This window comes from Lactuca sativa, chromosome 4 (assembly GCF_002870075.4).
Source record: "Lactuca sativa cultivar Salinas chromosome 4, Lsat_Salinas_v11, whole genome shotgun sequence".
In the NCBI taxonomy this organism is placed as follows: Eukaryota; Viridiplantae; Streptophyta; class Magnoliopsida; order Asterales; family Asteraceae; genus Lactuca; species Lactuca sativa.
Window position 1 is genome coordinate 154,666,214 of NC_056626.2, and position 14,318 is coordinate 154,680,531.

The 14,318-nt window shown below is 35.5% G+C and overlaps 1 protein-coding gene across 1 annotated transcript; it reads left to right on the plus strand.

Annotated features, from left to right (window-relative positions):
* Positions 1 to 11,346: 11,346 nt before the first annotated feature.
* On the plus strand, positions 11,347 to 13,769 carry LOC111913179 (palmitoyl-monogalactosyldiacylglycerol delta-7 desaturase, chloroplastic). Its single transcript, XM_023908905.2, has 5 exons — positions 11,347 to 11,731; positions 11,820 to 11,960; positions 12,156 to 12,296; positions 13,127 to 13,233; positions 13,308 to 13,769. The coding sequence occupies exons 1-5, from the start codon at positions 11,378 to 11,380 to the stop codon at positions 13,522 to 13,524; spliced, it is 960 nt and encodes a 319-aa protein (XP_023764673.1). The 5' UTR covers positions 11,347 to 11,377; the 3' UTR covers positions 13,525 to 13,769.
* Positions 13,770 to 14,318: the final 549 nt, after the last annotated feature.

Here is a 14,318-nt window from a genome sequence, read left to right on the forward strand (position 1 = left end):
GCATCCACGACCCAGCTTACCCTATGAACTCAGTAATGTACATTCTACTCTCCACGTCTCGAACTTGCAAAAGTATCTATCCGAAAAGACTGTTGTAATCCCACTCGATGAGATCGGGTCCAACGAGAGCCTCACCTTCGTGGAAGAACCATAGTGACCATGGACTGAGAGGTCATGCGAACGAATCAGAGCCACTTCCCATTAGTGAAGGTTCATTGGAATGCCAACCGAGGACCTAAATTCACTTGGGAGCACGAGAATCAATCGATTAAGAAGTATCCCCACTTCTTGTCTCGATTATTCATGCCTACTCCTTTACCTAAATCCTAATTTCGGGACTAAATTCCTCATAACGGGGGGATGATGTGACAACACGAAATTTCTATTATGTACAACCCTTCACTTCAATAGAAGTCAAAATAGTTTCTGCTAATTTTCAAGCTTTTTGGAATAAGTTTGAGTATTTTAGGATTAGCACTTTAGGAGATATCAGGAGAGAGGATGCCCTAGGGTTTATTGTGCACCAATAAAGTTCCAAAAACTCCAAGAGTTTGGAGTTTATGCCCCAAATGGCATTTGGACAGTAAACCCTATTGACTATATATATATATATATGACACTAAGCCATTTTTCACACTTTTTCACCATTTCAAGCTTGAACTCAAATCCTCTCAAGTAGCATCCGAATTTTCTTTCTTGATCTTCATCTTGTAAGTGTTTCTAGCCCTAATAAGTTGATATCTATCTTAATTTAGTGATCTAACATGATTTCATCCATGAAATCATTCCATATATGCAAATCTTCAAGTGTTCTTAGTTTCACCAAGAACACCAAGAACCCATACTAGTGTTCTTGGACTTTTAGCACCTGTTCAAGCTTCTATCTTGTAAGTACTTCTATCCTAGAGTATTATAAAGCTAGTTATACTTCAAAACATCAAGAAAACACCCAAGAAACCAAGGATCAAAGGTGTTTACGTTCCAAGATGTTCTTGAACCGTAAACCCTAAAAAGGGTTCCAAAGTGTGACCTGGTCCCTTCTAAGCCTTGGAAACTAGCATAGACACCTTCCTTGATGTGTTTAGGACTTGAAAACATCAAAAGGCCATAAACCATATGGGTTTACGGCCGTAAACACATGGAGAAGTGGTCCATGGGCCATAAACTCCATATAGGGGTGAATAGATGCCACAAACACTTCCATACGCTTATACTTCAAGTAGAAATGCTTCTAAGGACTTGTAGAGCTTCAAAAAAAACACATGGTCAAAAAAGCATGGGTTTACGACTGTAAACTTAATAAGTTATGGTCACAAAACCGTAAACTCCCATAGAGGTTCCTCTTGAAACCTAAACTCAATTGCCAAGTCCTACAACCCTTAGACTCAATCCTTAGGACTTATAGCACTTAAATCAAGTCTTTTACATGTCTTAGGATGTCTTAACTTGGTTAATTAGTTGTTTAATGACTAACAGAATACATATATGTGTTATTATATGTTAATTAGGATCCTTGTGTGTGCTCATGTCTTTACTTGACACTTAGATCCTATTTAGTCCGTTCATCCAAACCACTCACGACAGGTGAGTTCATACCCCTTAATAATTCATTTAAATGTTTTTAAATCTTTTTAAATGCTTTTATTGGGGGGGGGATCAGAAGTTGAAGCATGCTAGTTATTATATCAATCACATGTGATTTATAACTAGCATACAAATGGATTTACTACACTCTTAGCTATTTTACCAAGCATATTACTTCAAGTGGCTTTCCAAAACGATTTTACTTGTTTAAAACTCTTTATCAAACTGTCTTACATATTGAATGTTTCGTTACAAACTCTGTTACAATTGTGTTACAAACAAAGGTTTTCTTATACTTAAAATTGTTCTTATCAAATAAACTGCTTTCAAACCGTTTTACAAACTGACATCAAGTCATCCTTTCTTAGTTATTAAACTTTTCAAAGGTTTTACAAAACTTCTTTTATACTTTTATATTGTCAAATGGATGCCTATGTATGTATAGTTATATAAGTAATGTTTAAAGGAATTAGGAAGGCTAACTCGCTTTAACTCCTTTTCCTTGTTTGGATGTGGCCTTAGGGTATCGGTTATTCGTCCGAAGGTCGTTTAAGTATTAGTTATATATCATGTATACATACATAGTCATAAAATTTCTATCAGTCAATTCAATACCCTTGGGTAGCAAGGGTATACATTCATGTTCATACATACAAGTCATTTTACTTGTAAACTATGCTAGGCGTAGTTTAGTAAGTTACTAATACTATTACTAGAACAATGAAACATACAATGAGTCAGTTCATTCATGGGTTAATACTTGCTAGATAGAGAGAGAACACAATAAAACTAGTACACATAATACATTTCAATACTTGCTAGATAGAGAGAGAACACCATACAGCTAGTACACACGGTACATTTCAATACTTGCTAGATATAGAGAGAACACAATACAGCGAGTACACACAGTACATTTCAATACTTGTTAGATAGAGAGAGAACACACAATACAGCTAGTACACGCAGAATATTACAATACATACAGGCTAGACAGAGAAAGAACGCATAATACAGCTAGCACATACATTACATATACATTAATACAGTTATGTAAGCCACTAAACGAGGCATGACACTACCTTCCATGACCGTTTTTGTATCCAGAATCTCCTTAATTGGGGAGCGTATGAGTTTGAGTATAGATCTATACTGGATTGACTATCCTACACCTTGTTGCTCACTACAGTGGGACTTGCAAGTCTACGGGTGCCAAATGTCATTTCTTACGATGTCTTACATCGTCGTTTTTCTATTGAGTCGGTAGCAGGATACAGGCCGATCACATGGCACTTTAAATTACAATTGGTTTAAGGTAGTTAGTACAACAATAGTAACTTATTACAAAGCTACAGTACTATATTATTTTCCCATTACATTCACTTCGTGAACATTCACACGATGCACGGTAATGTAAATACTATATTTTTGGTTAATGATAGTTAGATTTGGGAAAATACACACTCTTAAAAGAGTCACACACAGATACTAGATGCCTTGGTAGAATGCTATTTTTAGTAGGAAACATAGGGTTTTCTAGGAGGTTCAAAACTTTTACATACTTACACTTCACATACTTACAAATACTTTCTTACAAATACAGACACTAAAATACTTATGATCTCACCAGCTTTAAAGCTGATACTCTCTTTCAAAATAACTTATATCCTCAGGTCAATAGTAGGCAGGTACCGATGCAAGGTTTAGAGAAGATGGAGCTCGTTCAAGACTCATTTTTTTCATTTTGATATATTTTGGTTTCTATATAACTTGATAGAACACTCTTGTATTAAAATTATATTATTAATGCAATGGATGATGTTGTTGCTTGTTTACTACTACTCATTGTTGTGATACTGTACATGACGTCCTCCGCCCAAGAACATTTCCGCCGTTCATGGTTTTGGGGTGTGACATTTTCCCATGATACCTAATGTATCCTCTTCTTTTCTTCATTCCCACCCCATAATAATTTCCTTCTCAGCTTTTCTAGAGTCTCAATAACCCCAGTAGGTGCTTTAAAAAGTGACAGATAATAAGTTGGGAGATTCCCCAACACAAATTTAATGAGTGTTAAATGCCCTCCGAATGAGAGAGTTTTTGCATTCCAATTGGAAAGCTTTGCTCGAAATTTCTGAATTATGGGGGGACCAGTTCTTTTTGAGATTCAGTTTGCACTAACAGGCACACCTAGATAAATGTATGGAAAAGATCCAGCTTTACACACTAGGAGACCGGCCCATTGTGTGATTTCCAAAGTAGGAGCCCAAATTCCATAAAATTTGGACTTATTGAAGTTTACTTTAAGGACATATGAAACATGAAAGCATTTGAGAATACTTGCAAGGTTTTTTAAAGTTGGATTGCCATCATTCCCCAATGAATAGGGCGTCGTTAACGTAAAAAGATGGGAAATAGGTGAGCCATTACCAGGAATTTTCACAGCTTTGAATAAGTTTTTGTCCCTTGTAGTTTTTAACACCACATTGAGTCCCTCCATTGCAATAATAAACAAAAAAAGCGATAAAGCGTCACCTTGCCTAACACCTTTAGTGATCTTGAACTCTTTGGTTGGGGCAGCATTTATCAAAACAGAAGCACGAGCTAATGACAAACATCCTGAAACCCAGGATCTTCATTTATTCCCAAAACCCATTTGGGCAAGAACTGAATCTAATTACTCTCAATTAACGGAGTCAAAGGCTTTATCAAAAACAACTTTGAATAAAAGTACTTTTCTCTTAATACTTTTCGCCCAAGAACAAATTTCGTTAATGATTAGAGGGCCGTCCAAAATATTCTTTCCTTTGACATATGCAGATTGTTCTTCTCCAATGACACTTCCAATCACCTTCTTTATTCTTGTTGCTAGGACCTTGGTTATTATCTTGTAAAAACATCGTATCAGACTAATAGGGCGATAGTTTGATAGCACAGTAGGGTCTTTTATTTTTGGAGCAAGAGTTATAAATGAAGAGTTGCAACATGCGGCAAGCGAACCTTGATCTTCAAAGTGACACATGACATTCATCACATCCTTACACATCAGGTTCCAATAAGTTTTTATGAACTTAAAAGTTAGTCCGTCGGGGCCAGGTGCTTTGTCTCCACAGCAGGCCTAAACAGCTGCCTTAACCTCTAATACAGAGAATGGAGCTTCGAGACGGATGACGTCCATCATTGATAGCATTTTGAAGTTTGTGTTGATAATTTTAGGTCTTGATGTCCATCTTTCCATGAACTTCAGCTGGAAGAAATTGTAAGTTTCTTTTTTAATGTCACTGACACCCATTGACCATCTTCCATTGATTGTAAGACCCATGATTTGGTTCTTTCTTTTGTTGTTGCTAACATGACCATGAAAGAAGTTTGTGTTTTCGTCTCCATCCACCACCCATTTCAATCGGGCCTTCTGTTTAACATCTAATGGTGCCATACGTTCGAGTTCCAAAATTCTTTTGAGACCATTGCTATGAATCGATAGTTCATTTTCTGACAGGGTACGCGATTCAGCCACAATTTCTAGGTCTTTAATCATTCCTTTTAAATGTGTAAGTTCCTAAGCTTCCTTTTTATGTGTACTTTTACGCCATTTCTTAATCTCTTCTTTTGTGTGCTTAAGTTTTGCAGCTAGATAAAGGTCCGCCTGACCATGGCCACTAAAACCGATCCATGCATTCTTACATTCTGATCAATTCCATCCACTGTGAGCCATGAATTGAAAAACTTAAACGATGGTGGACCAAAATCATTGGATATCGAAGACAAAGTGATGGGGCAGTGATTAGATAAGTGTCTTGGGTGAGCAATGGCACTAAGCGATGGGAAATATGATAGGAATGAAGAGCAAGAAAGGAACCTATCAATTTTGCTTAATTTTGCATCGACACGACTCATATAAATATATCGCTCACCACCCATGTTGAAATCGATAACGCCTGCATCATGTATGAATCTATTAAAACTGGAAGCAATGTATGGACAAAATTGGGAGTTGAATCTTTCCTCTTTCCGTCTTACTGCGTTAAAGTCCCCAAATAACAACCAATTCCCAGCCCAGTTTTGTTTAATCTGTAATAATTCTTCCCATAATTTCTGTTTCTCAGAGCTTGCTTGAGGTCCATAGATGTTGGCCAATATAGTATGTCCAGGAATACCTGACCAGTTACCAATGATAATTATATAATGCTGATGCTTTACAACTGTGACAACCCAAAAAACTTCTCGTATGCACTCTTCAATTCTTTCCAATATTAGACTTATTTTACTATATAGTAGTACCCTTTAGAGTCTAATGAAGCGTTCTAAATGTGATATAATCAAGGTAGGAGTGTTAAAAAGGGTTAACTCGAAGAGTAGGAATCAAAACCGGGCCAAACACTCCAACACATGGAGTGTGCGGCCACACACTTGAGTGTGCGGCCACACACTCATGTTTGCAGCCTCAAACCCTTCCCAACCGCACACTCCACCTATATACACCACACTTAAATCATTTTTGAACACTTCCTTCACTTCTTCAAGCATAGAACACGAAATCCTCTCAAGTATCATCCATTCTCTTTGAAGATCTTCATAAAAGGTACCAAGAACACCAAGAACACCATGTTTCTGGCAGCACACACCATCTGGAAGCACACATGGCCGCACACATGTGCTGGCAGCACACCAGGCCGCACACACACATATAGTGTGTATTTTGGCCATACACCCTCTTGTATAGCCTTATAAACCCTCATACAATCATATATGATTCTAACACTTCATTATAAGTGTTTACTAGTCCCTAAGGTGGTCCCAATACATTATTTAGTCGTTCATAACACTAATTATATTCATATATGTTCAATATGTGCTAAATAGGATTCGAGTGTGTACTCAAGTCACCACTTGACACCTAGCGTCTAATCCAACATTGTCATCAGAACCACTCACTACAGGTGAGTTCATACCCCTCTAATTAACCTTTGAAATACTTTTGAATGTTTTAAATGCTTTTATGGGGGGGGGGGGGGGGGGGATACAAGTTGAATACTTATAATTATTACATCAATCACATGTGATTAATAATTATAAAACCAATGATTTCATCACTGTTTCAAAAATTTTATAAAACTATTTTACTTCAAAATGTTTTACAAACTCTTTTACTTATCAAATACTTTTATTTAAACTTTATTATACTTCTTATAAATTGCATGTCCATATATGTATAGATATATAAGAAATGTTTAAAAGGCTTAGGAAGGTCGTCCGCCCTATTTCCTTTTCCTCGATTTGGATGTGGTCTGGTGGGATGTCGGGTAGCCGTCTGAGGGTCATTTCAGTATTAATTATATACCATGTGTGCATATATAGACATAAAAGTACTTCCATTATTCATGCGTATCAGTTACACCATTAGTAAGTTACCATCGGGGTAACACAGGATTACATTTATACTATTGCTAGATCAATGAGTCAGTTCATTCATGAGTCATATACATTACATTACTATGAGAACTTATACAACTATACTAGAAGAAGATCATATATAACTATACTAAAGAAGAACATATACAACTATACTAGGAAGAGAACATATACAACGATACTAGAACAGGTAACATTACATTACCTATACATGAATACATTTACAATTGTGATCCACGGTATCAGAGCATGCCTTAAATGTCATGGCTCGAGTTGTAACTTGAATTCTCTTGGAGGGAGAGCGTGAGTTTGCATATAGATCTATACTGGATTGACTATCCTACACCTTGCTGGTAGCTACAGCCAGACCTGCAGGTCTGCGGGTGCCAAACATCATTCCGTTTTTACGACCATTCATATGTCGTTATTACCAGTCGATAGTATGGTGCATTTAAATCACATAATACCTTAATATGAATCTGGTTTAAGGTAGTTAGTACAACAGTAGTTCTTATAATACAATACTACAGTACTACATTAATTTACCCTTTATATACATTTAGTGACTATTTCACTTAAACAATAATGTATAAACTATATTTTGATAATGATAGTTACACTTGGAAAATTACACACTTTTACGATAAACAAACATACAAAACAGTTACGCCTTGATAGAAGGCTACTTTTAATAGAAAATATAGGTTTTTCTGAGAGATTCAAACTTTTACAAACACGTACAAACATTCATATACTTTTATCACCAATGTTTACAAACTATTGTTTAAAACTATGTTCAAACGTTTTGATACAAACACCGACACTAAATTACTTATGAACTCACCAGCATTAATGCTGATAAACTCTTTCAAAATAACTTGTATTCTCAGGTCATCAGTAGACAGGTACCGAGACCAGCTTTTGAGAAGATGGAGCGTATTCAGGACACATCTCTTTATTTTGATTTACATTATTTTTGGTGTATATAACTGTACAGAACACAGTTGTATTAAAAATTATATATTTAATGCAATGGATGATGTTGTTTGCTTGTTTACTATTACTGTGTTGTGATACATTACATGACGTCCTCCGCCCCTGAACGTTTCCGCCGTTCTCGGTTTTGGGGTGTGACAACAACTTGTGTCTTCTGATAGTATCTTCTATCCCAAATTGAAATCAGCCACCGGATCTTCCATCAAAATCGACCCTTTCAAAATCCAAATTTGTATCTCCCCAGAAACCATGAACATCTATTTTAGAGTGATCTGTAAGTTATGTTTCTTGTAAACCCAAGAAATTGATTTTATGGAGCGCCTTCAAACTTCTTACCCATCTGACTTTAGCATCCTCGCCTATGCCTCGAATATTAAGAAATAAACAATTAATAGGTAACAACTGTGTATACCTTTTCACCAACAACAGACGCGAGTATGTTGTTATCCACTCTAATTTGAAAACCGACCAACGCCCTAATTTCTGCAATCTGAGCATACTCGTTTGGTTTCGAGCAATCAACATGGTCACTTCGATCATTATTAGGAACGGAAGGGTTATCGTTCACTATGTTTGCTAGTATGATCTGGGGGGGTTCGTTGTATGCATCATCGTAGCTCCTGCGATAGTATTTTCCGACTGAGGGTTGACGTCAACTTGATCTGCCGGATGAGAGAATGTAAGGTCCAAGACATTAAAGGCATCTACATCCGTTCTATTTAATTTTTTAGCAGATGGGTCAACAATATTTGTGTTCAAACATGGGAAGGGTCTAAAACAGTCGGAAGGGACTAAATTCTCCAATAGTCCATATGTTACTGGGCTAGTTGGCCCAATAGGATCAAGGTCAGTGTTGCATTTATCAACTGTCATAGACTGGAATTTGAACACCATCTTTGGGGCGTTAATGCGTTGAGTATGCTTCGATAAGTTGTTTTCTTGGGGATTCCAACCGTTTTCCCCATTGGGGGTATCAACACCTTCAAAATTTTCAATAATTGTTTCCTTATTCCCCATGATTGACGGAGGGAGGTTATCCGTCCACCCGCCGACATCAAATTCATGCCTCGTCGAATTGTTAATCTGTGACGGTTCTGACCTTAATTCTCCTTCTTTTGTATTGTCATTCTGGTCCCCTATCCATGTATCCGATATACCGTCTTCTTCCTCATCGTTTTCACTTGAATCACCCACATCCTCCTCTTCATCTTCGTCCGAGTCCTCATCAAACTTATCAAATGGGGCAGGAAGAAATGGAGACCAATCATCTATGTATTCCACTACACCAATCTTGTAGGTCTTACTATCCGCCATGACAGTGACTTCCGTATTGATCCATTTCCGTTCCTACGTGAGAACGCCAACCTTTCCCATTGAATAGTCGCCTCTTGTGTACAGTTTATTGAATGGAGATACAATCTTACCAAAACGTCCGAAAAAGATGTTGTTCTCATCGTCCCACGGGTGCAGAGGAAGCCCTAAAATTTTAAGCCATGCGGTTCTTTCATATGGGATTTTGTGTTGATCCGCTCTAACTAATCGATTGAACCAATCTCTCCATCTAGTATTATCATTTAGAAACTCCAGAGCTTCTGAAGACTTATCAAAATGAAGGGCTATGTTGAGACCTCCAAGATACTCTGTGCCTTCATTCATTAGTAGTGATGCCGATAGATTTGCAATATGATCTAAGCTGTGGGCTTCACCAATCAACACTGACTTCTTTAACCATTCATTCATGACCGTCGCTGAGTTTATGGTTATTGGCGACATTTGAAAACTGTTTCCTCTTCCAGAAGCGACCTGTGTGAAAGATCTATCGTCCCTAATTCCAGACTGTGATGAGGGTGGGGCCATTCTGACGATGTTACGTTTTGGCCGGGTTCGTTGCAGATTCGATGACTTTCTTGGATGTCGGGATAGGTTGATAGTGAGAGGTCTCTCCTGCAATGTGGTTACTTGTAGTTTGTCTTCCAGTTCTTTCTCATCTCCTACTCCTTTGAACCTTACAAAGGCAAAGTTCATTTTCTTGTTATCTTTCTTACCCCCCCCCCCCCCCCCCCCCCCCCCATATACACATCTACTACATGGCCATGTTTTGAGAATAGTGACCATAGCTCCGACTTCTTTGTTCCTCCATGAAATCCTGCTACATAGATGTTGGTTAAGTGGCTTAAATGACCACCATTTGTTGTTTGGTTTCTCCGGTGAACTTCCTCCCACTCTCCGGCCATAGTTTTTGACTTATAATATTATTCCACAACATTTGAGAAACACCAATAACTAAAATATGATTATAAACACATTGAGGCTATTCCTAGACGGACAACTATTACATGGACAAGCTTTAATTCAAAGAGTCCTAACACCAAGCTTTCTCACGACTTTTTAATTAATTCAAACGAAATATAGCCCTACCCTTTTAAATAAAGAATTTTAAATTTTTATTGTCAATTTCGAAAAAACCCAAACACTCAAATGAACACTTTTTGTTCGATGCTTCTTTTCATATTTATGAGAAGTCTTTTCAGTAGTTTTGGTGCCACATTCAGAATAAATAAATATTTTAATCTTACATTTTCAAGTTTCAATAATAAAAATAAGAACGATAAAAGTATGGAATAGTTTCAGTATGAATTAATTATTTACTTATTTATATATTCTAACTTATTAAAATTGATTAAATTTATAATTTGGATAAATATGATAGTTTGAAAATTCATAAAATGTATAAATAATATTTTAAAATAATGATGTAATAAGAATATAATAGTCAATTGATAAAAATAATGATTTAAAATTATTATAAATGTTAAAAATAAAGAATTGAACAAATATAATATTTTAAAAGCTAATGAATGATAAATATGATGTTTATAAATTAGGCTGGACATATATAGTACTGTAATATTTAAAAAATACAAATCTTGATTGTTTACGTTGAGACTATAAAACAAGTTCTAATGAACAAATTTAACGATGGAGTTGAAAGTTTTATTTTTCTTAAACTTATTTAAGAAAATAATAGTTATCTTAGTATAAAAATTATGAAACAAAAATCAACGACACTCATGGTTGAATTGAAGCGAGACATTCATTAATCATGATGATTCGTGAGTTTAGTTTTTAATTCACAGATTTAGATTTACCCTTTATTAAATCATACTCGATTTCCCACTACCATTTCCACAATATTCCACATGAGGGTGTTTATGTACATTCACATCCTTAACTAACAATAACAAGGTGCTCTTCGTAAAAAACTATTACTCAGGGGTGATAAACTAATTTTATATTTATTTAACTAACCCCACTTGAACCCTAAAATTCCGCTATATATACCCACGAGAACCGCACAAACTACTTACCGCAATATAACAACAATATGAGAAACTTATTGGTGTCAGTCGCCGACTCCGACGGTGGAAAGCAACCGGGTAGCCGGAAAATACCATTTTCCGACGTAGTAATCACAGGCACCAGAAACAACTTTTGGGGTCGAAAGTGGCGGACGATTGACATCCAGGTGGCCTTATGGGTTACTTTTGTTCATGTTCTTGCACTCTTTGCACCATTTACGTTCACCTGGGATGCGTTTTCCGTCGCATTCATTGGTTACTTGTTAACCGGACTTGTGGGCATAACTCTCTCTTATCACCGGCTTCTAGCCCACCATAGTCTCAAACTTCCAAAATGGCTCGAGTACACATGTGTTTATTTCGGGGTCCTAGCCGCTCAGGTTCGTCATTGGTTCAATCATTTATATATATTATATAATATTAATCTAATTTTCGTTTAATTTTATTCGATTATATATATTCATGCAGAGAGATCCGATATTTTGGGTGAGCATGCATAGATATCATCACCAGTTTGTCGATTCGAATAAAGATACACATTCACCCATTAATGGGTTCTGGTTTAGTCATATGGGCTGGCTTTTTGACAGCGGATACATTCTTGAAAAGGTATTCCACGATCAATGTTCCCATTTGATCCCTTTATTGATCCTTTAATTATTAAATCTTTACTTTATGATTAAACATATGTATATATTGTTATATTGTTGTTACCGTTTTGTAATCGAATCTCACGTGCTATGAGATTTAAAAAGTCGTATAATTATATTATAATGTTTTTTTTTGTTTGTTTGTTTAATGCAGTATAAGGAACGGAAAAATGTGGAAGATTTAAAAAAACAGCCGTTCTATATGTTTATACGAAAGACCTACATGTGGCATATAATAGGATGCGGGGCTGTCTTGTATGCTTGGGGTGGCTTTCCGTACTTCGTTTGGGGCTTGGTATAGTAAATCTGATTCGTATTTGTGTCTTTAGATTCTGCATACGTCATTGATTTATGATATATCTCATTTGAATAAGTCTTTTTTGTAACTTATCTTTTATATATAATTTTAATAACCGATACAAAAGGACAGACTTATTTGAAAGAGACCACATGCACATATTCAACAAGTGGGTTGAAACTGTGCAATGGGACAAGTTAAAGGCATTAGAAAATGTTAACACTTCTTTTTCATACATTTTTTATTTTTATATATGATACATTTTGGTTTTTAGTATATACTTGACCCTTTTGGAGGTCGGTATAATAAAAAATTGATTGCTTAATAGGGGAATGGATCAAAATTATTAACTTTATATGATTTTGCCAAAACTAGCCTATACGAGAACAACGGTGACGCGACTGCAAAGTTTGACTACGATACTTAATGTATCAAAGTTTTTAATTTTTTTTTATAAAGGCACCACGATAAATATTTTTATTTGTTTATTTTAGGCTACATAAAGATCAAGGATATACATGATATTCACCTGCATGTAGACCCCTTCGCGACAATGATTATGTTTTGTATACATTTTAAAATATTTGAATAAGTAGATATATGCTTTTGCATTTGTAATTATATGGATTCCCATTAATTATATATTGCTTTTGCATTTGTAATTATATGAGAAAGTATCTCGAATTTGATTGATGATTTTTGGTAGATAGTTTGGTTTTAAACAGAAATTAACAAAAATATAACTATAGGAAAATCATATGTATCAATTGTGTTTAATATGACATAAAATTAATTTAATGTTTAATATTTATGCATGATGTATACAGGGTGTTAGAACCATATGGGTTTATCATCTCACATTTCTGGTGAATTCTGCTTGTCACATTTGGGGAAACCAAGTTTGGAACACCGGTGATCTCTCCAGAAACAACTGGTATGTATCTCAAATGTCTTAATGTAATAAGTATACTAAACATTAGCATAATCATTTGTCCAAATATCATGAAGGTGGGTGGCAGTGCTTACTTTTGGAGAAGGATGGCATAACAATCATCATGCATTTGAGAATTCAGCTCGACATGGATTAGAGTGGTGGCAATTAGATGTTTCTTGGTATATCATAAGATTTCTTGAAATCATAGGATTGGCAACCAATGTCAAAGTGCCAAGTGAAGCCCAAAAGCTCAAGAAATCGATTTTCACTTCTGATAATACATTCAAATGATTAGTCATGTTGCTCGCCACACGAATTATACCGTAAACAACATAAACATTAGGATATGATCAGATTATACGTATTAATACATGTATAATATGTTTTTTTGTTTGATCACGGCGTATTTCGTTGACACGAAAGGCCTTAGTTTATGTTTTGCTAATATTTGTTTCAAATAAATATGTAATTTGTAATTTCGAGATATCTTGTATGTTATAAGTCAGACAATAAACTTATTTTGTTTGTATTGCTTATTTTATCAAGCATATCTTGTTTGATCCGTAAAGATTTCAGTTACTAATACTTTATTATCTGATTGTTTTTTAGAAATGTCAAAATATTTTATATTTATCATGTGAACATTTGATTTTTTGTCAAAGTTATCAGAATTGTTCATTGGAAAACCGAAATGATTTTTTATGCTACATTTTTCGCTTATCTAAATCTAATTATGTTGGTTATAAGGTTGTGCACAATGCTTTCACCGTCTAAAGTAAACTAGTTATAATTATAATTATAATTTAATCATAGTTATTGCTACTACTACATATTCATTAAAATGACACGGTATTGTAGAATACCACAGTTTGTCATTTATTGAAATGATTTTTCTATCCCAAATAAAGCCACTTTTGCTTAAAGACAATACATATTGTGTTTCTTTTTCATTTGCGTCTTACACTTTAAAATATCTCTTAAGTACTACCTCAGAGATACTTATTATCAGTGTTCTAAAAGGCGCGTCATGGCGCGCGCCAAGGCGCGTTATGGCATGAGGCGTGGCTTCGCCGTTACGAAAAGCT

Bases quoted from the DNA above. Each gene is read 5' to 3' on its own strand.
- LOC111913179 (XM_023908905.2), top strand. From the start codon at position 11,378: ATGAGAAACTTATTGGTGTCAGTCGCCGACTCCGACGGTGGAAAGCAA. The intron at 12,297-13,126 runs GTATAGTAAATC...TGATGTATACAG, and splicing joins CGTACTTCGTTTGGGGCTTG to GGTGTTAGAACCATATGGGT. The intron at 13,234-13,307 runs GTATGTATCTCA...AATATCATGAAG, and splicing joins GATCTCTCCAGAAACAACTG to GTGGGTGGCAGTGCTTACTT.